The following is a 22,543-nucleotide window of genomic DNA, read 5'->3' as shown; positions in this document are numbered from 1 at the left end:
ACATAGTTTCAGTATTTTCCTTTAAGATGAACTGTAAAAGATATGCAGACTTATGTTTGAGTATGTCTGCAAGTCATGGGTAGATTCAAGACATTAATGGTAGGGAAAGAAGAAGACAGACAAAAATTGCTGAGGACCTGGAGGAGGAATAACCATCCAATTCCATTGTTTGGGGGCTGCTAGTATTCAGTCCCTGCAAATCTATTGTTTCAATCAGGCAGGAAGCTAATTACATGCAACACTTTCATTCTTTAGCAAAAAAGATAAAGTGCCTCTATTTTAGGACTGACTGTGGAGTTTTTGACAAAATACTGTTCTGTCAGAAAATGCCAATGTCTTTTTGCCAGTTTTACCAGGAGGATTTTCAGGGAGTAGTAGTTCTATCTTTACAGGTGGAATTTTTTACAAACTTGGTGTTCTTGGTGTTCTTTCATGGGCTGTTTCTCTGTTTTGCATCCTCAGCCATTGCATAAAATGCCTTTGTGAGAAATAACAGGAGTTGAGGAGCTGCCGTCCCTGAGATGAGCACCCTGGCAATGGGCAGAAGTGCCCCTTCTGTTCACTTGTGCTCCCTTCGTTGCTGTTCAGTAGCACTGTGACTTTTGGGATGCCACAAGAAGGATGCTTCTTGTTATAATTTTACCCCTCTCTGTGTCTGTTTATTAGGGAAGTTCTGTATTCATGTGAGTATGTGAAAAATTAGTCTTTCTTGTTTGTTTGTTTATTTTGTGTTTGATTCTTGCAGATTAGCTGCAGCCATCATACCTGGGGATTAGGTTCCAAATGTCAGATTCTTGCTGGCCTGTGTTGGGAATCCTGTTTGGCTGAGAGTAAGAAATACTGAGTATAAAAAGCTAACATTGAATATTCTTCTGTATGCTGTAGGTGTCAGGTTCAAGTCTGCAGTATATGCATATGTCTGAATCAACCACAATATATATTGATATTGATGGAATTAATGTGATTCTAAGCTAATAAATATATTGAAGGGGTTATTTATGCTCTATTCAGTCCTAAAGGGCAGAAGTGATAGGAGAGAAAATGTCTCCGAAATATAAGCTGTAACACCATATGTTGCTATGTGCTGAGTCAGAAAATTGTTCCCATTTATCCAGAATGCTTCAGGTAAGACATTTATGTTGAGAATGTATTGAGAATGTTTCAGATGAGCACGGAACCTGTTAAATAATACAGAAGAAGCAATCCATTAAAAAATGAAGTTACATCATCAGTGTTGCATTTACAAGACCATTTTAACAACTTCCCTTAAGAGGAATCCTACTTGGTTAAATAAAACCTGATAAATCTAATTTCCTTTGAGGCAAAATCATTTAATTATTGTGTATTTAATCACTATCTGTATTCAGAATACTAAGAAAAGGATTTCTCATATAAGTACACATGATGGAATTAAGTGACTAAATGTGGATGTTGCCATCCTTGCAAAAGTTATGAAGAAATTTTGACTGTTCTTTAAGGATAGAAGTTCTGATGTAGCTTTGAGTAGAAAGATCTGAACTTTTCCCATATTCATATGGAATTTTGAGCTACTGGAAGTAAACATCTGGTTGTAAATACTACATGTAACATTATGGATGGGTTTAGAAGTTTTTAGAGCAAATGGATTAACCCAAAATAAATTATATTTTATATTTTTAATGATATTTTTATATTTTCACCATAAAATAAATTATAGGAGCAACTTCGGAAGTTATTGAATTACCTAATGAATGGCTTTTTTTGGATATTATGCCAACTTTGAATTCCAGCAAGTAGCCAAGAAAGTTGGAAGATCTGAAAGCTTTTCACCATCTGTGTACTGACAGCCTATGTTGTCTTATACTTTATAGCCATAAAGAATTTACCATCCTTGGCAGTGGAATACGAACTGGAAAGAGAGGGAAATGTGGGTGGATTTTTTAAAGTATTGTTGTCTCTTTCACTGTTATGGACACTCGCTAGGTACTGCAGATTTTGTATTGATCCGACTTGGTATTAAATATTTTCCACAGTGATTCCATTTAACTGTGAACATTTGTCTCATATCTGTAACTACCTGTGTAAAGACAGCTGCTGCAATGAGGTGGCATGGATTCAAATTTTTCTTCTTACTTACTCAGGTGGGATTAATCTAAAAATTGCATCTCTAATCTATTCACTCCAGGCCTCCTTCATAGTCAGTAAGAGTAAACATCTTCAAAGGGTGGCACATTTCCTTTTAGGGTAAATCTCCCTATGGAGAGATCTGAAACTTTTTAGCAGTGCCTCAGAATTAAAGATGCTGTTGGTTGTCTCCTAAAATAACTGTCTCCCTTATAAGAATATAAATAGCATTAATTGTCTTTTTAATGGTAACAAACCAATGAATTATACAGAACTGACTGTTTTCCACCTAAGTAATTCTTCAGCTGGGGAGGAAATCAGAAAGAAAGAAGTCTTGAAAACAACTGTTTTCAGATGCAAGTAGTGATCATTTAAAAAATTATACACTGTTTGGAGACAGCTGCTTAAACCTCTGTTTTTCTGGAGCATTCAAAATAATACTGATTTTATGATGGACAGGAGACTATACAGCCAACAAAACCCATAATTTCTGGAGTATCTCTGATTTCATAGCAGCTACAAATCTTGATAATAATGTTACATGTGAACTTTATTTTCTGTTTTTTTTTTTTTTTTTAACCAGCCACAAAAGAAGACATTTGAGAGCATGTTTCTTGTCTTGTTCAAGAAAAAGTACAATGTCAAACACTTAAACTGGACTTTAGCAATATAAACCCATGACTGCAGGATTTATTCTTATAGTTGATAGCAGAATTGTTTGACTGGGTTTCTACTGGCTGGCAAGTGAAAAATCTCACCAAATACAGTGAGAAAAGCTCCATAATAACTTCTGTACCAGTTGGATTTTTCTCAACACTGGTATTCTGTCTTCATAGCTCTGAATTCCCTCCTAAAAGCATGCAGGTCTGATTTTCTTCAGCTCTTGTGTTCTCATAAAAATGTTTGTCAGGCTGATGTTTTTTGAAACTTAGTTTGCCACTGAATTTGCTAGGCTTTATACAGCAAGTGTAGGTTGTGCCAGATTAATTTAACATATTAGATCCTGACATTACAAAATCTTGTCAGTACAAGAACTGCAAGATATATGATGTGGAGATTGCAGTGTGCTGGGCTCTCGAAGTTATGAAGTTGTAAGAGTAGTGTTTCTTAAGACTTGGCTACATGTTAACACTCTTGGAGTTTCTTAGTTGCAAAACCCAGAACTTTTAAGTCATAAAGTCAGTCTATTGTTGATATACTAAAAATTAGAATCCTATAACGAACCTGGATGATGTTGAGGGTCTCAGAAACAGAGTTCAGTCTAAGTTGCTACATGGCTAGGAACTAATAACTTTTTTTAGTATAAGCTTGTAAATGATTATTTGGGCGAAGGAGGAAGACCTGGTGTATCAGTTACCTTTGGCTCAGTTGGGTATTCTGCAGTTGGATAAAAAGACAAATGTGTTTGGAGAGGCCCTTACAGTAGAAACAGTAAGGACTTATTTTGTTGTCGAAGACAGCAGTATGGTCTCATGTGGAATATTGTATGTAAGTGTGGTCAACTAGTTTTTAAAAAGACCATTGAAATCAGACGATGTGAGTGAGGAGCTGCTAGGGTCATCAGAAGCTGTGGAGAGCCTGCTGTATGATAATAACTTAACAGTGCCTGCCTTCTTCCCACTATCAAAATGAAGACTATAGTAATGTAAGTGCTGTTTATAAATTTCCTGGGGAAATGAGGAAAGGTAAACAGCAGAAGTAATTACTAAAGTAATTACGTGGAAGAATTATGTATGAATGACTTTGAAATGAATGGTTTGAAATTAGAAAAAGGGTTTCAAGATGGCCTGTCACACAGGAGTGTGGCTAAAAAAGCCAGTAACTGCATTATCACCACAGCACAGTACAGTACAGTCAAATATAAGCAATTTGTGATAGAAACTGTGATCTTCTGTGATGGCGCTGACAAGACTTCTGTTCTGAGACCTTCCTAAGTGTTGTGTCCTTTATGCTTTCTTAGAAGTCTGTGGAAAAAAAACCCCAACCTTTAGCTGGACATGGCCTAGTGGCCTGATTTATTGAGGGGAAATCGGACACATGGGCTGGTGGGCATAGGAATTTCCATGTCTGGATAACTGTTGTTTAGAAATGTGTTTTGGTTTTGTGGTTGCCCAGGTGGAAGAGCACATTAGTGTCAATGCACCTAAGCCCTGGCTTCTGCCATCAGTAATGACTTCATGTTACAGGAATTCTGGTTTGAACAACGGTGAGTTTGGCCACCAGCAAATGAAATGGACGTAAATAAAAACTCTGACTTCCCAAGAATTCTGCTTTTTGGTTTATTCCTTTGTGCTTCCTCTTGTATTCCATATATCACAGTCTCTGTGATTGCAAGAGGCTAGAGTTTATGCAACTGTACAGTTACAATACTGATACAGGACAAAACAAGAAGCCCAACATGCTTTAAAAAGTATGTTAAATATTGAAAAAAATCATCTGACATAGGGACCATTTATTCTCAAACAATGCTGCTTTACTATAATAGTTGTGGATTTTTTTTTCAGGTAGAGTAGAATTGCTGTTTACTAATTATCTTAATAGAATCAGACCTTGTAAATAATAAATTAATTTCCATTTGTACTGTAATTCTGTTTTATATTTATGATATTGAATGCCATTTTTTAGTGATATCTACTCTTGTAGAGTCCTGATAGATTGAGCTCTGCAAAAATTTTACTTAGTGAATAAACTGAGAAAGAATTTCTTAAAGTATTTACATGAGGGGAACATTTTTACTTTTACTGTTTAGGAGTCATATGGGGGAAAAGAAAATCTCAGCTTGAACTGTATTGCAATTTCCTCTTTGCAATATTACCAATAGCTTATTTTTACATTTCATTCATGGCAAGTGTATGTTGAGTGCTAACTCTGTGACTGAAAAGAAGAAAATTATGCGAGGTGCTTCACAGTAACTAAGGCAGCTGTGTAGGTATTTTGTTTCTTCATTAAGAAATTTTGCTATACAATTGATAAAATTGGTGGAAGACATAGGTTATGTAAAAGATCTATAGTTTTGACTTTAATACAGTAAGTTCATTAGTGGAGTGAAAATTAAAATTGTATAAATGATATAGTGTAAAAGTAAAGTTCACGTAACTATTCCATGTATGAAATTTATTTAAACAGTCAGTTCTAAAACATAGACCAAGTTAAATACTTGGGCTTAATTCAGTTAAAACTTCAGTGAGACTCCTAGAATATGCAGTTAACTTCTATCGTTTTAGTTCTCTGTTCTGTAAAAATAATTAATTCTGTTATCTCTATTTCTGTTTGTAATGTTGCTGGATATATTTCACTTCAAAATCAGGTCAATAATTTTGAATCGTTTGTTCTGGCATAAAGGTAAACTAAAAACTTCATTGCCTCTGAAATATGTTATTCCTCATCTTCGTTTTTAGACCAGTTCTTAAATTAAGAGATGTAATGCTAACTGTTTATGGTTTAAGTAAGCATTTTAAAATGAAAGTGTTTCATTTACAGCACATTCCTTGATCACTTGGTGCAGTGACTACTTATAGCTAAATGCAAAAACTAATGAAGTATTAATTTCTTATTTTCTTAGAGGTCTTGTTTTTGTTTGTTTTGTTGACAACTTTATAGTGGAATAGCAATGTAGCCTGTTTGAATAATAATTTAGGAAATGTAGTAAAAACTGAACAAAATTATAAAAAAATGCATCTCTCTAGGAAAGAAGAAAAGGTAATTATTGTAAAAGAGTTGGTAAAATACTTATTTCATGCTTTTTAAGTCAGCCTGTACCCAACAGTATGATTCTTTTAGTGTTTCTAAGTATTTTTGCATAAACCTTTATACTTTCTCTAAAACCTCATTGCATTTCTTTCCATTCAATTTTTTACACTTTTCCCGTAGAATAAACATTACCTCTCTATTCTCACCAGTCAGCTTTCGTAACTGTTACTTTTGCCTTCATATGAGAGAATATTTATTATAAGAGTTTAAGCTTTGCACTAGAAGTCTTCTACCTGTGGGTTTGAATCATCAAGCAGCTTCCTATAAAATAATTATGTAAGTAAAATGACAGCTTGGTTTAAAGAATACACTATAAAATTCCTTGTACCTTTGTTTCAAGTAATTTAATAATTCCCTCCTGCTCTGAGCCTGTTTTACAAAGAGAGTAATGTTAAAAAATGTTTTGAAAAAATACTAGGTAAGCCCCGACCTTTTCATGGGAGGGCAGGATAGTTCCTTTGTACTTGTCTCTCCCTGGCTACATGACCAAACTTTGAGTTTGCCCTGGTGAAGGATTTGGTGACAGAGTGACAGCATAATTCTCATTGTGCTGCCCAAAGATGAAAATGCTTTGATATAGAAAGGGAAATAGGCTGGTTTAAATTGTTTAGTAACAGCAGCTGAAATTACATTTCCTTTGAATTTCATTAGTGTGTGTTGAGTGAAGTACTTCTATTAGGATTTTACTGAGCCAGATACATAGACTGACAAGGCTGTCTTTGCAAGACTTTCAGCTGTCTCAACAGCTGTAAAAGTAAAAATACCACTCGCTGACTATTAAAACTCTTGGCAGCAAATCCTTCCAGTCACTTCTGGCATGCTGAGCTTAACCAGGAAATGTTTTTACAAAATACTTAAATAATTAGAATGGTGGGTGATAAATGATGATCTAAAAGTATTAAGTCTCATTATATTGGTAGGATATTTCTATCTTTGTTATTAAAAGGTGTAGGATGTAATTAGAAGGATAATCTTCAATGCAAATCTTAAAAAGTGTTTGTTACATTGCTCATTCATGCAGAAAAATGACCTGTGATCTGCAAATGTTTTCGCATAAGAATAATTTTATGCAGGCACTTTAGCTCCATTGGTTTCTCTTGGATTATTCACCCCTGTTAACATATGTGTAGCAGTTTGCAGGACCATTTACTGAACTGATGAGTTAGTAATGCCAAGTAACTAAATAAAGCAAGAATCTTCAGATACTTATGGACCTGGGAAATCATTCTAACTGTGGGGCTTTGGCCATGCTTTTAGAAAATATGTGGGTCCCGGTGCAAATATTCATAATTCTACTTAAGAGAGTGTACGGGAAACTTGGAATATCATATAGAATAACATAATTTGTAGTGGATGTGCTGTAAAGCAGTTTACTGCTATACAGAAGAAATAAATTCTACTTGAATAATTTTGTCATATAATGGGTATATAATGTATAGTATATATAACTTTTAGGAAAGACCTTAGACTATTTCAGCTATGGTGCAGCAGTAATTGCCTAGAAAAAAATAGTATTTCTAGTACTTGGGGTGAAAAGATAGGGAGTGACCATTTAGTGGATTGAAAATAATTATCAAAAACCTGACTTCTGAAAGAGCATTGCTATGGTTCACTTAAGGCAGTAGCATATTCTGTAATCTGGAAATCCTCTTACATCCTCTTCCTGAGCATATTTGTCTTGTGTTATTTATTTTGTGGAGAAGAATTGTGCTGGCTGCTGCATCTCATACCCTAAACAATGCAGATTATATATTTACTGGGAAGAAATGAATTTCTGTCAGTGTGTTATTCTGAATTGAGTATATTTAAATTCTAGACCCCCATCAGAGTGGATTTAAGTTATGTAAAATTTTCATGGAAAATCTTAGCCTTTTTGGATAAAACATAGGGTAGATTGGGAAGAAATAGAAATTACTTTTCATTCGTTTACCTCTTCTTGTGATAAAGATAAGCTATTTGACACAAATTGAATGGTGTTTTTGTTTGTTCTGTGAGTTTGTTTTGTATTGTAAACACCTGGGGAACATGATTTCTTTGTGCGGTTCTAACACCAAGAAAATTAAGCCAAGGCTCTAATCCCAGCAGCTTCTTTCTGTGAATGTTTGTTGGAGTGGTTGTGTTGTTAACTTGATAAAGAAAATTTAGGAAACAATACCAGTCTTACATTGGGTTATTAAAGATTGTTCTGTTAATTTTTGAAGCTGGCTGAAATGAAATCGAAGGCAATCTTCAAACCTGTGTATGAATGAGAATTTTTGTTCATTTTATGTTAAAATACTTTATCTTTTATATAGTAAATTTGACTTCATCTATAAATATTGTTTTATGTGATTTATTACTCTAAAGACAATATTTGCCATTAATTGGTTTTTAATGATAACAAGCCAATGAATTACACAGACCAGACTTTTTCCTCCTAAGTGCTTCCTTATTTTATAATTACTGAAGTATTTTTTAAGTAAAAATATATCTCTTTTTGCAATCATAAGGTAAATAATTTTAGCAGAGAACTATTCTTCTGTATTTGACAAGATATTAATTATGTTAATATCAAAGAACTGGTAACAAATAAAATGAATCATTACTAATCTGTGCTAAGTTATAAAGAGGTAGTTTTAAAGTGATTTATAAAGGAAAACCCTCTTTGATAAAAATAAAATATTTAAAACATATAACTGCAGAGTTCTCAAAGGAAAAATTGTGTCACTGTTGTAACTATCAAGAAAAGATTTATAAAAAATATTTTAAGATGAAAATGGCTAAGCTGTTGGAAAAAAAGTGTTCCTCTAAAAAAAAATAAAAATCTCTCTCTCTCTCTCTCTTTCACTATCTATATCTCCAGACAGAACTTAAAAGTATCTCGTGAGTGTATTGTATAGTACTTACGTAGCCCATAGAAGGAACTGTTCATAAGAGTGTGACATATATATGTTGTCAAAGCAAATTATGTTCGAAATGTGTAGCATTTGGTGCTTGCAACTGTGAAGGAAAGTACTGTACTACAATTGAGAAACATATGAAAACTACAGATGCTTCACTTTTCTGTTATTGAAAGTAAATTGTTCAGAGTAGGCATTCTTTTTAAGCAGAAACCAAAGAAAAAGACCTTTAATCTTTGATCTCAGCTTTATTGCATGAAATCCACCTTTTATAAAATGGGGTTTGATCTACTACCTCTTTGGAAAGCTTCTTTTGAAAATCTTTATCTAAGCTGTGAGATAAAGAATAGATTTTCTTGTAAAAGAGATTCTCATGTTTGTTATTAACCTATAGTAGGTTTCATCTTATTCTTACAATAGTAGGTAATTTGCAGTTAGAAATCCATATGGGGAAGTAATAGATAATTTAGTAGTGGTAATAGATTTCTATAGTAATAGATATTACTATTTAAATAGATATTACTATATAAATAATTTCTATAGTAATACATAACATTCATCAACAAAGTGATCTGGAATAAGTTTTCTTAACTATTTGAGCCCCACACTTTAGTTTATGGCAACAGCTTGAATAAATCAGAACAAAAATACCAGAACAGAAAGTGAAACTCTGATGTGATAAGAGTTTTCTCTCTTGAAAAGTTCTTCAAGCATATATGTGTTTTTTAAAATTTTATAATCAATAGATGAAATTGCAAAATTCAGAGTTCTCATTGACAGAACTGACCACAATTTAATCAAAAATTTGCAACTCGTCATGTGAATTCCTGACTATAAATTTTGTAGTTATTTTCAGCAAAAGAAGAAGTAGTCTTGTATGAAAAATGTTCCTATGGTTTGCCTTTTGTAATGGACTTTAACCTTATGTTTAGTCTTCTTTTTGTTATAATAGCTATAATACCAAAATAAATATTAAAATAGTATCAAACTCTTCCTATTCATATTAGTCTTTAGTATCAACTTTTTGTTTATCATCCTACAGAAAGTAAATTCCTGTACTGAAAAAGGAGTTGTAAAATCAGTGTTCTTATATAGTCGTCATCTGACATTCTTGTAACTGTTAATTTTTTGGGGTACTTGTAGTGTTGCAAAATAAGAATAATATGAGGGAGACCCCTGGGACAAAAAATGCTGCAGAAATAATTTATTTTTAAAGAACTTTTTCACTTACTGAGTATTCTACAGAGCAGTAGAAATAAAAAGAATAAAATATCCATTTTACTGATTTTAATCCATGTCAGTTAGAGGGGAAAAATGGAATAGACTCCAAAAACATGGAAGTAAGGAGGGTAAGACTAAAATAGGGGGAAAATATGAGTTTGAATTTGTCTGACTTGCTAGGTATGCATTAATAGTCTCATTTACCAGTACTTACTTACCAAAGTGTTTGCATTTGAAGATTTGTTTAGTATGACTGTGGAATGCTAGAAATTCCCTTCAGAGGAAGGATGGTCTGGAGCAAGAAACTCTTTAACTATTTTCTTATTGGCCATATGCCTAAAAGCATCTAGACTGTGTACTGGATTGCTTTGTTTTTCTGTACATTGCAGAAGGATGAGTAATGTTTTCTTCCAGTAAGGCCCAATAGTGGATTTGTTTTTCTTACTTTAGCCTTTTTGTACGAATTTATATCTCTATAAATGTCTGCAGTTCTCAGTCGTGAGTTTTACACTCGGAACCCTGATTTAGCAGTGAGTACCTGAATCTCTGATAAGAGGAAAAGATGTACTTAAATAAAGCTAAAAAAGGCTTGAGTAGAGCTTTCTATATTAGCATACTACAATATTATGATTTGGGGAAATACAGGGAGTGTACCCAGTACTGGAGGATCCATTTCACATACGAACATGCAACATCCATCAAGTCCTTGCTTTTAGCATCTATTCTAAAAATCAAGGCATGAGAGTGTTTTGAAGTGGTGTGTGGGATACATTTGAGTGATTGCTATGACTTTTAAGAAGAGATTTTTAGTGGGACTTGTGCGCTTAAGTTGTTTTGAAAGGTCTTCCTAAGTGTGTGTTAAACATCAAATGTTGAGAGGAAATAGTGTGACCAATTAAAATGCCTTTGTAGAATATAATAATGTATATTCCAGGAAGCTTTGGGTGAAAATCAGGCAAATGAAGGTAACTGGCAAAGGTCATATTGAATAACTGAGGCTAGAATTTGGCCTCTGCACTTAGGAAGCAGAGCAAGAAGAACAGCAATTTAATGTTTTGTCTGATCTGTTTTTATTAAGAAAATTTAGATTTATTAGACTAATAACTGTATCTGTTGCCTTGTAAGCATTTAGTTTTCTAACAATATTTTTTTACTTCAGTTGAATTTTGGAAGTTATGGATATCTTACTGAATATAGTGATTTTCATAGTGATATTCAAAACTGAGCTTAAACCATTTTACTCTGAATCAGAAATCCCATGCCTACTACTTTGCTTCCAAAACCATTTAATTTTAAAGTTTTTTTTCTAAGGTCTTTCCTTGAAAGATGTCAGATTGTTTAAACAGTCTCTCTGAAATATGCAGGGACTTAGTGAAGGCTGTAAGTTTCCATTCCTCTCTTGTGCAAGAGTGCTTTGGACTAACACCAGCCCTTATAAGTGCAAGTAATATGGAGTAAATCCGCTTATTTTAAAATTTTGACATTCTATCACTTTTAAATACTGTGATAGGCCTGTTCTAGTAGGCTTGTACAGTGGATATCTGCTAATTAGTCTTAAAAAGAGCTGGGAGTTCTGTATAATATTCTCTGTCACGTTTCTCTACAATGTGGCTGCACAGATGCAAAAAATCTGGCACAGCAGTATGAACAGCAGACGGGGAAGTATCATATTTGGGATGAAGTGGACTCTTGTCTGTTTGGTGGGCTGATCACTTGACTTTAAGCGCTTTTTCAGTGCAAAAAGGAAGATTAGTTAGAAATACGTCCATAGATTATATAATTTTTTCTATATCAAAATATGTATCTTGCTAACACTATGATTTTTCGAAGCATGATGGCATCTAATGAAGAATGTAATTTACTCAAATTACAGTTGTTAAGTTAATGCCATCAAGCAGGCAGTTTCATATTCTGTAGCATTGTGAAAAAGCTTTGTTTGATTTAGATTTAAAGGACACAATTGAATATATTGTCCCATAAATTAGAACTGGTTCCAGAGGTAAATCAAACCCCCATGAACTGATAAGGTTTATTAACTTTATTAGTTGTATTTTAAAAAAGATGGTAGTAATATACTGTGAATATTGCACTTAATATTTTCAGTGAAACTAATGAACTTTCCAACCTTCATCTGGGATGGACTGAGCTGGTTATAATGTAAATCAGAAATCTCTCCTAGGCAGTGGTCTGTGTCGGGTACTTGGAAACAGCAGTGCAGGACTGGGAAGCTGTGGGTCTAGAATACACTTGCATGTTTTGTGGTAATGCAACTTAACTGATGGTCTGGGCAGTCGGTTTTGGGATGGTCCAAAAGCTATTGCCTTGTCTTATTAGTCAGTTGCAGCATGGGAATCAAGGACTGCTTAGTATCAAAAATACCCTTGCCAGCAGGTTAGAGTAGGACATCATGATTTACCTCGTGCACAGGTAAAGGATTTAATACTCTCTACTTCACAGCATTTTGTACTAATGTGAATCTTTCATTTTACAAAGAAAAGAGTGCCTGAAAATGGAGCTCAAAAATATTTGTGTTTGCATATATTTTACCTCAGATCTACTCAGACTCTGAAGTTTTTTAGGTGAATTAGTTCACTAATAAATGTAATGACACTGTATGCAATCACACAACTTCTTTGGCTTTTTTATTTCCATCTGTCTTTCAGAAATATCCACTTCACAATGTACCAAAGTGGTAGCTGTAGTGAAAGGTTACAATCTTAGTGTTTTATGAATACCTCCTATACTGCCAAATGTCGTGATGTGTAGAAAGTACAGTAAGTAGAGTTGGACTGCTATGGACTGCAAGGCAACGTGCATTCAAAACAGTTCATCAGTCTGAGAAAACACTTAACTCTTTTCTGTAGAAAAGCATAGCTCTTTAACTGTTTTCCTTGTGGACTGGTGGAAAAGACCAGTAGATAATACTTCATCTTCCATTTTACTGAGCCAAGTACAGGGGAAGTTGGCCAGGACGTCTCAGTTGCTGCAGTCCATAAAGTGGGGGCCAGGATGAGACATATTTTGTCTCTTGGTTTGTCTGCTTCGGAAAGCGAATACATATACTAAAGATATTAGGAGAATGGGAGTTGATAATTAGCGTCAACATCAGTTTGATCTGGCAAAGTTATTTCTACATCTGCTTCTTGCACATTATTGTGGTCCATGCCATCACTCTGGTACTTGCGAGTAATAAGATTGAAACTCCACTATTTATTTGGTTATTAAGGCTGATAATGTTACAGGTTACTTTCAGATTACTATGGTGTATCTGTAATATTTTGTGCCCTACTAGATCAAATAATGAAACTCTTGCAGTTGTTATCAAATCTGATCTCCAAGTAGAACACAGGCTGTGGGGTTTTGTGTAGAGCATGTGTGTGACTCAAAGGTTGGTGATATGCGAATCCACTGGAGTTCAAATTCATAATTTCCATAACTTCTTATTGCTTAGACAGAGTCTTAATGATTTTAGAGTTCAAAGAAGTTTGAATATGATGTTCATGTATCCAACAAATAATACACACTCTTAGATCATGTAATTTTTCTATATGTTTAAAAGTGACATAGGAAAGAGACTCTTACTCCTTTGTTCCTAAAATATTTGTTTCTTGGCAGCAGGTGTCTGGATGTATAGCAGATGTACTAAATATAACCTGCCTATGATTTAATGCAGCACACATGTAGAAAATGAAAATAACATTAATACAAGTTGTTATTTTAATATGGACCTTTGGGCAAAAGGAAGCACTATTCTGGTCTCGACTACTTATTCAGTGATATAAATAGAAGATTGGAGTTTCCAGGACTGTCAGTCTGGCAGAGTTCATTTGACCTCAATTTGTGAAGCAAGACTCCTGAAAATAATGGCCTCACTAACATTTATTCTGTATTTCTGTTAACAGGAGGAATGCTTTTTGAATTTAGAAGCTCCTATTGCAAGAGTATGTGGCTATGACACTCCCTTCCCTCACATCTTTGAGCCTTTCTACATCCCAGACAAATGGAAATGCTATGATGCTCTTCAAAAGATGATTAACTACTGAGCAGTAGTACAGGTGAGAAATAACATCTTATAACTGACAGCTTACCTGGAAGGTAACAGACAGAATAACTGCAAGGTTTGGGGCTATAGTGCTACTCTTTTATTTATTTATTTATAATAAGAATTGCCTCTTATGGCTTTGGGCCTTCAGTCTTAAAGGTGTCTGAATATTTTTAAGTGCTGCCATTGAAGTCAGTGTTTAAAATTAATTACTTGCTTAATCAATCTTGAAATTAAATGTCTTGAATCCTGAGAAGTGAAAAAAAAATGCAAAGGGAAAGGTGAAAGGAATACTAACGGAGAGAATATATTTTCATCTCTGTTAGAATACTGAGAGTTACTTCATAGGCAAACCATTGTGTTAAATTTTATAATTTTTTACTCTTCAGGGTGGCCTGTAATCCTGCAAGGTACTAATAATGCCCAATTTTCCCTGAATATTGGCTCTGCATTGCAAACATACACAAACCATTGAAAAGACATGAAGTATCTGTAGCATCTTACAGTTCTGCTCAAGTACAATTATAAGACTAATATTCAGTATTTAATCTAAAAATAATTTTTCTTTATAATCTTTTAGGTAATTTGATCATGCCTGAAGATTTGTTTGCAGAGTACCAGGACTGTGGCGTAATATATATTTCTATGACATGTCTGTTAATCACAGTCTGTAACATCTTTCGTCTGTTTCATTGTAATGTAATATTAAGTAGCATTTGACCGTTCAGTGCCCAACCAGGACTTAGTGTTGTGCACCAAAACTTCTGGTGTTTACTGACCAAAGTTTAACAGTGTAGAAAATGTGTCAATACAATTTGTTCTCTACTTCCTTTAGTTGAACCAACTAGCCTAGTTTTTGAGATACAGTCTTGATGGATCTTGTACATCTGAACTAAAAAGAAAAGAAGAAAACAACTGGCCTGTTTTTCTTTGGAATAAGAATCTGTAGTGGGCAGGCAGGGGATTTTTAAGCTATTGACACCAAAGATGGGAGGGCCAAGGTGGACCCTATTTTAGGGGTACCATCTTCTGTCCATTTTACCTGTACATTAAACTGTGAATTAAATTTAGGGCTGGGGATAGAAGGTTGTCAATACCATAATGTTAATATCCTTTATATGCATAGTTACTTTCAGGAGACATTTTTACATTCCACCCTGTTTGTTTTCCCTCAATAGGTGGTAGTGGAATGACTATATGAGAAATGGGAACAGTACCAGTGAGGCAGTGTCTCCAAAAAATACTATAGTTCCACTTTTCTCAAAAATCAGCTGTTACTGACGTATAAGAGCATTTCATAGAATCATAGAATATGCTGAGTTGGAAGGGACCAATCAGTATCATTGAGTCCAACCCCTGGCCCTGCACAGGACACCCCATAAATCACACCATGTGCCTGAAAGCGTTGACCGAACACTTCTTGAACTCTGTCAGGCTTGGTGCTGTGACCACTTCCCTGGGGAGCCTGTTCCAGTGCCCAACCACCCTCAGGGAGAAAAACTGTTTCCTGATATCCAACCTAAACCTACCCTGACTCAGCTTCATGCTGTTTCCTTGAGTCCTGTCACTGGTCACCAGAAGAGAGAAGAGATCAGTGCCTGCCCCTCCACTTGCCCTCATGAGGAAGTTGTAGACTGCAATGAGGTCTCCCCTCAGTCTCCTCTTTTCCAGGTTGAACAGACCAAGTGACCTCAGCAGCTCCTCATACGGCTTCCTCTCAAGGCCCTTCACCATCTTTGTTGCCGTACTTTGGATGCTCTTTCATAGCATAATGTCTTTTTTATATTGTGACACCCAAAACTGCACACAATATTTAAGGTGAGGATGCATCAGCACAGAGTAGAGCTGGACAATCACCTCTTTTTGAGCAGTGCCTAATGCCCCCCCTATTTCCTTAGAATTAAACAAAAGCTCTTTTCTGATCTGTGACCTTTTTTGTAGATTATGTAGTCAATGCTCTCTTATTTCTTTTTTGTTTGGCATCTCTGTAACAAAGGCAGGGAGGCTTTCCTAAAGAGAATGGGTTGGTTGTATCCACTCCTTGAGGCGAGTTACTGGTTGTGCTAGGTAGCCTCTGATCTGTTCCTTTTCAGAGGAAACCAAAGGACCAAATATTCTTACCTCTGTAAGAAAAGGGAAACTAACCAAAGACATTTGGTGGTTCAGAGACTTAGCTAACCCCCTGTTCCTCCATGGGTTGCTGAAGTGAGGGAGTTATGAGGAGAAAAAAGTGGATTCTGAGATTGCATTGAATTTGCATACAATCCAGTTTCCACACTGGAAGTCCACACTAAACCTGGTCTAGATAGTGGAAAAGCCATCTATGGGTTTCCCTCTCCCCATCCACGACGTGGGGGAGCCCAGCTCTAGTTCCTTCTCCGTCTGAAGAACCATTTCCGACGTCTTGTGGGACGGGGAAGGGGAACTCCAGAAACAGGGTTTTTCAGGCCCCGAGCCTGGAGGGGAGAGGTGCCCTCCCCTCCCCCCAGCACCCACGTGGCTCCATGGCAGGCACAGAGACAGCACACCGGGCGTGGAGAGGAGGCACGAGGGAGTTTATTGTTGGGAAGGGGTTTATAAGGCTTTTAGGAGGGTCAAAGGGGAACCAATCACAAGTTCAGGGTCACACAAAAGAAACCATCAGGTAAAGGGTCAACAGCCAATAGGAAGGGGTTAAACAAAGGACCAATGGGACGCCTCGGGACATCTTCCCAGGACACTCCTGCATGGGAGATAACAGTTGCTGTGGGGGGGTATTGGGAAGAAGAAACACGTGTTTGCAAAGGGACCACAAAGAGCCATTTTAAGACATGTTTAAACAAGTTTCTCATCAGGTATAGTGCTACAGCCATCTGCATTCATACTTACATTTCTCTTGTGGGCTGGACCACACACGAATATCGGAGGAGGTTATTGGCCAGCTGAAAATGTGGATTTAGCATATCAAGGAGCAGGTTTATTAGACGTTGTCTGGAAAAGAGTATAAAGACACAGAAAATTCTGCTTTCTGGTTTGTCTAACAAAACATCTAGATGTTGGGGCCCATAGCACCACATCTTTTGATTGGTATGACTAGATATTAGTGTCACAGAATGAGCTGCTCAGAGTTTTTTCTACGAGGGAACCTTAATGTGCCTTTTTGTAAGGCACATTTCAGAGGAGTATTCCTTTATTTTTTTGCGTGCTACACATTGGCCTTATGTGCTTAGCACAGTAGTTGCAGTAGATCTCCATGCTGCTGTCGACTCCACAGTTTACCTATAAGGCAGTACATTTCTGTTTCTGAGAAATTGAAGGATTGCTTTACATTTGCTTCTTTTTGTACTCATGGTAACATTTATGAGTGATATTACTTGCCATTGATACGGAGTGATGAAGTTTATGTGTTCCAAACCACCTCATGTGTAGGGAGAGCATTTCTAAGAAACAGTGTTACAGTTTGTGTGGATTTGAGCACAGTCAGTCTTCTGGATGTTAGAGTAGTTGTGCCCCTTCTTGTCCTACTGCTGGAAAGGCAGAGGAGCTAGCAGTTCCCTGTGGTGAAGAGGGGTGTAGGTTAACTTCTGAGTTACAGACATGGTCAAGCTGGTGTCATGGTTTAACCCCAGCTGGCAACTTAGCCCTGCACAGCCACTCTCTCATTTCCCCCTAGTGGGATGGGGGGGAGAATTGGAAGAGTAAAAGTGAAAAAACTCATGGGTTGAGATAAAGTTTAATAAGGAAAGCAAACGCTGTGCATGCAAGCAAAGCAAAACAAGGAATTTATTCACCATTTTCCGTGAGCAGGCAGGTCTTCAGCCATCCCCAGGAAAGCAGGGCCTCATCATGCATAACAGTGACTTGGGAAGACAAATGCCATCACTCCAAATGTCCCCCCCTTCCTCTTCCCCCCAGCTTTATATGCTGAGCATGATGCCATATGGCATGGAATATCCTTTTGTCGGTTGGGATTAGCTATCCCAGCTATGTCTCTTCTCAACTCCTTATGCACTCCCTGCCCCTCCTCGCTGGTGATGTGGGGTGAGGAACAGAAAAGGCCTTGATGCTCACCAAGCCCTGCTCACCAATAACGAAATCAACACTGTTTCCAGCACAAATCCGAAACACAGCTGTGAAGAAAATTGACTCTATCATAACCAAAACCGACACAGCTCACTAAGGTGTTGCTTGGCCTTCAAGTAATTTCTGTTAGATGCAACCTGGTGGTGTGGCTGGCTGCCTTCCTCTTTTCTCTCTTAATTGACAGCTTACTAAGAATTACTTCATCTGTGGCTTTAAGGTAGGCTGTGGGAAAAAAGACACAAGTGGTAATTGTCAAATATATCAATGGTATATGTCAGATTGTCCTTTCTAACATGTCCTGAAATCTCTGTATTTTGAGTGAGAAGCTACCTGAAATGTCATTTAATGAAATCTGCAGTGATATGATTCCCTCCTCTTGTTACTGGATAGCACCAAGTTTTATTTATGATATTTCATGTTCTACCATTGTTTGAAAGTTGTCTTTAGACCCGGAAACAGTTTTTATATTAAAGCATTGACATGCCAATTCCAAACTTTATTTTACTTATACTTTTAAGGTATTGGTGTATCAAAGTCTTTCTACCGTTACTCACCAAGTAAGAATTTCTCGCTTTACAAAGAAGAGATCTGCATCTTAACAAACAAAATTCTTCCTGAAATGTATTCATCTGTGTACACAAATGTACCTCAACCCAGAAAGGATCTTCTCAGACACCTGAATTAACTTACTACTTCTTGTCTGAGGCTAATGCAGGGTTTCAAGCTGGATGCTGCAGTTAATGATTTCTAAAGTCACCCTTATTATCTTAATGTACATTTGTTTTATTCAACCTGTGTTGACAGCATCTCACACATGGATGGTTGCTTATCTTGAGATTGACAGCACAAATGGATTTCCTGCTTAAAGGCAGCATTTGTCAATTCATCCTGTATACCTTACTGATGAGACAGGCAAGAGCAAAGTCTCTATCTTTCAGCAGCTTCTTAGTTATTAAATTTTGTAGCTATGTTAGCTATAAGAGAAATAGCTTCCAGGTAGACAGCTGTGTTCCAGATAACTCTCTGTAGTTGGAAAACAGATAAAGATAAAAGAAGCAGTGAGATTAAGATGGATATACATTTCCTGTGTAAATGGGATGGTGTCTAGCTGTTCATTTGAGGGAGAGGAAAAACCCTAAAAGAAGAAACAGAAGAAAATAACCACAAATTTTATGAAATATACTATTATGATACACAAATTTGTTGAGGGGTGACTGTAGCTTAGAAATGGCAGATAGCTAAGTGCTTTTCTGTTATCTTTTGCAGCTTTTACTACCACATTTGCATATTTTGTTTTCTTGTCAAATTCTGAATTTTAAAGCTGTTGCTTGGCAGCTTACAGTTTACCTCCATGATGGTGTGTGTGTTTATGGAGAGACATAATTACTGTTACAAATATAGTCTCTTAAAATGCAAAGCTATCACACTGACCGTCATTACGGAACTGTTTTATGGAAAGTTTAATCTTGGTGCTTAGAGGTTAGGTGATGTTAGGGGATGTCAGGTCGTTGATTTAAATGTAGTTTTCTTTCCAACCACGTATTTGAAGTCGGTTGTGCTGGGAAACAGGAAGGGACCTGGCAGGTGCTTTGGTTCATAATTGTATCTTCCTTGTACTCCTGGCTATTCGTCAGGACTTTATTCAGGTTAACTTGAGGTATCGGAAAACTATAATTCCTCTCCCTGTTTGGTAAGTAAGGTATGAGAGACTGTGCAAGATCTTTTTAACCTGAGACTAACAACCAGCTTTTTTTCAACACAGAAATTGCAAATGTGGCAGGCTAGAATGCCTGCCTAATAATGCGCTGTCTGTAACCCAGGCTGTCTGCAGAGGCTTGAGTAGGACACAGCATTTCTGGTTTATAATCTTTTCCTGCTGGATGACAAAAATCATGCAAATAGCCAGTGAATCATGTCTTATTTACAACTAGTGAGTAGTCCAAATATAAGATAACAATCTATTAGAGCTATGAGTTAGTCTTTTAGTATGGCTGTTACAAGTCTATTACTTGCATTCAAACCTTGCTGAGAATTTATGCAAGATCAATAAGGAAATTATCTTAAAAAAACAACCCTGTAAACAGGAAAGGTATTGCCTATAATTTTTTTACAAGACCCCTCTTCATTGTAATAGTAGAATGATAGTATATCTAGTAGAGCTCCAGAAAAAACACATAACACTTTGCTTAACATTCTAGAGTGGTATGGAAGACACTTCATAAAATTTTTGCATACATGGCAATAATTAATGTTGTGTTGACACTAGACATCGGTCACAGCATTTCTAATTTCTGTGGATCTACCTTGGCACCTTTAAAAATAGTAACTAAATAGTATAGAATTAAATAGTATTTAATAAAAAATGAGTAAGTATTTTGTCATAGTTCACAACCTTGATGTTAAGACATTATGAATTTAATAAGTAAGATTACCGTGGAGGGCACTGTGTCTTTAAGGTGTGGATATTACTTTCAGCCTTGAGACTTATAATTTGTTTTGTCATCTTTTTCTGCAGAGATGAGAACAACAGGGATATACAGAAGCTACCTTCAAAACTCTTGACACTTTATTCAGATCTTTCGGGTTTGGAATTTACATAGCAGACTTTTTTCTTTTAACTCGGCTATCCTTAATATTCATCTTGGCTACTCTTCAGAAACTTCAAATTTTCCTTAATTTTGAAATCAGTGATGGGCAGGTGATTGCTATAATAAGTAGTTTCAGATGTATTTAAAGATATTCCAGATGTCATATGTATGTTACACATAGCCATGCTTCACTAGGTTACATCTCTAGACTTCACTGTGTAAATATTAGAAGCAGAATTTTATTCAATAAAACATGTTATGCTCATGTTGTCTCTTAGTTTTGCTATTGTTTTGGAAAAACCCAAAGAAGTGATTTGAATGTGACTGTATTTTCAGCAAAATAAATCTTAGACAGCCAGACCAAATTGTGTGGTGGAGACCTGCTTTAACTACTGGCATTAACTGTCTTTCAGTTGAGTGGCTTCATGCATGATAGTCTGTAATACTTAATTTTCCTTTCTGCAAGGGGAAACTCTATTTTTCTTGAAAAGGGAAGGGAGAGTTTTTTGCTTTGTTGCTATAGGTGAGAGGCTTAATTGGTACACTCTTTCTGCAATATCTTTGTTTAATTATTTTTCCTCCAGATATGTGATGTGTCTGTTACTAAGCAGTTGTGCAAAAAGCACTTCCCAATTTTTTGGTTGCTTTGCTCTCTGCACAAACCAGTGTCATGCTGCATGAGCAAAGGGGTTGGGGAGATGTATGCCAGTAGCCAGATAATCACATTTCCATGATTATACATGGATATTTTCAGGGAGAAAGAAGAATACCTTTGTACACAAAGCTGCTCGGGACAATCCTCAAGGTGTCAGCTGAAACATGCCAGAGAGGAAGCTGAGGGGGATAACTTCACTGTGGATTTTCATCCCATGCCCTTTTATCACCCATTTTGATCACATGGGAGGTTGTTAATTGAGCAGATCCACTGACATCCAAGGGAAATCTGTCCTCAATGGATGCCAAGGTGCACACGCCAACATCTCAGTGGCGTGCGTCTCAGAGCTCCTCGGCAACTCTTATCTCACTCTCCCAAACCTCAAGAGCAATCCCTGTGGCGTACTTAATTTTTTGTAATATGTGGCAGTGCTTGCCCTCAGCAGAACTCTATTCAAAAAGTCATGTTCAAAGGACTTGTATCTATGGAAAGTGCTAAATGATAATCTTTTTGGGTCTTACTACCATTTTGTGCAATATTCTGCATTCGTAGTTTGTGCATTCCCTGAAGAATCGCACAACTGATAGTGAAGCTAGTTGTTAATGTCTCCAATCAAAATGAGATTGTTAGTGAAGTCTTGTAAGTCTCCTGTAAATGCCATGTATAGAACTTGTTTATTGTTTTAAATAAAATAGATGCATTATGTATTTTATATTTTTTTCCTGCTGGATGGAATCTATTTTGGTTGTATGAAGTAAAATGGTTTTAAAAATTATTTCTGTCTTTGTAGAACATCAATAGATATTTTAGTAACTGTCTTCTAAAAACATACTGTTACTGTATTTCAAAGCATATAAAATAGATGCAATTATATTACTGCCATAGTAAAATGTATTTGGTAATTAATAGCCTTAATACAATATACTTTGTATTTACAGTTTTCATAGATAAAAGCAATTTCTAATTTAATACAAAGCTTAAGTTCAATTAACCTGTATGGAAATATGGAATAATATATTTCTTAATAAACACGTAGAAAATATTTGCTCGTAATGTGGACTGTGACAATGTGGTTGAGGGACAGGTTTTGTATTTTTGGTGACTGGCGATGTGTTGGTTTTAATAGTATGAAAAAAACCGTTCCTTTCTCCTCTGTTTTGGATAATAGAATATTTTTCCTAGGCAGAGGTGGATAATGTTGTAGAAATAGGTGCTGCTCCCAAAAGCCTGCCTAGATGGCAGT

General features: G+C 36.1%; 1 protein-coding gene across 2 annotated transcripts in view; it reads left to right on the top strand.

Moving 5' to 3' along the window:
* The window catches only part of BCKDHB (branched chain keto acid dehydrogenase E1 subunit beta), a 117,397-nt gene extending 95,055 nt beyond the window's left edge, over positions 1-22,342 (top strand). For both annotated transcript variants that reach the window (XM_027734991.2, XM_027734996.2), the window contains exons 10-11: positions 13,856-14,008; positions 20,573-22,342. In XM_027734991.2, the coding sequence (XP_027590792.1) occupies positions 13,856-13,996 (141 nt within the window). In that variant the 3' untranslated portion in view covers positions 13,997-14,008; positions 20,573-22,342. The remainder of the gene's footprint in view (positions 1-13,855; positions 14,009-20,572) is intronic.
* Positions 22,343-22,543: the final 201 nt, after the last annotated feature.

This window comes from Pipra filicauda, unplaced genomic scaffold (assembly GCF_003945595.2).
Source record: "Pipra filicauda isolate LSUMZ 115617 unplaced genomic scaffold, ASM394559v2 scaffold157_size4220110_pilon, whole genome shotgun sequence".
Classification (NCBI taxonomy): Eukaryota; Metazoa; Chordata; class Aves; order Passeriformes; family Pipridae; genus Pipra; species Pipra filicauda.
This window is presented reverse-complemented; position numbering and strand designations above follow the sequence as displayed.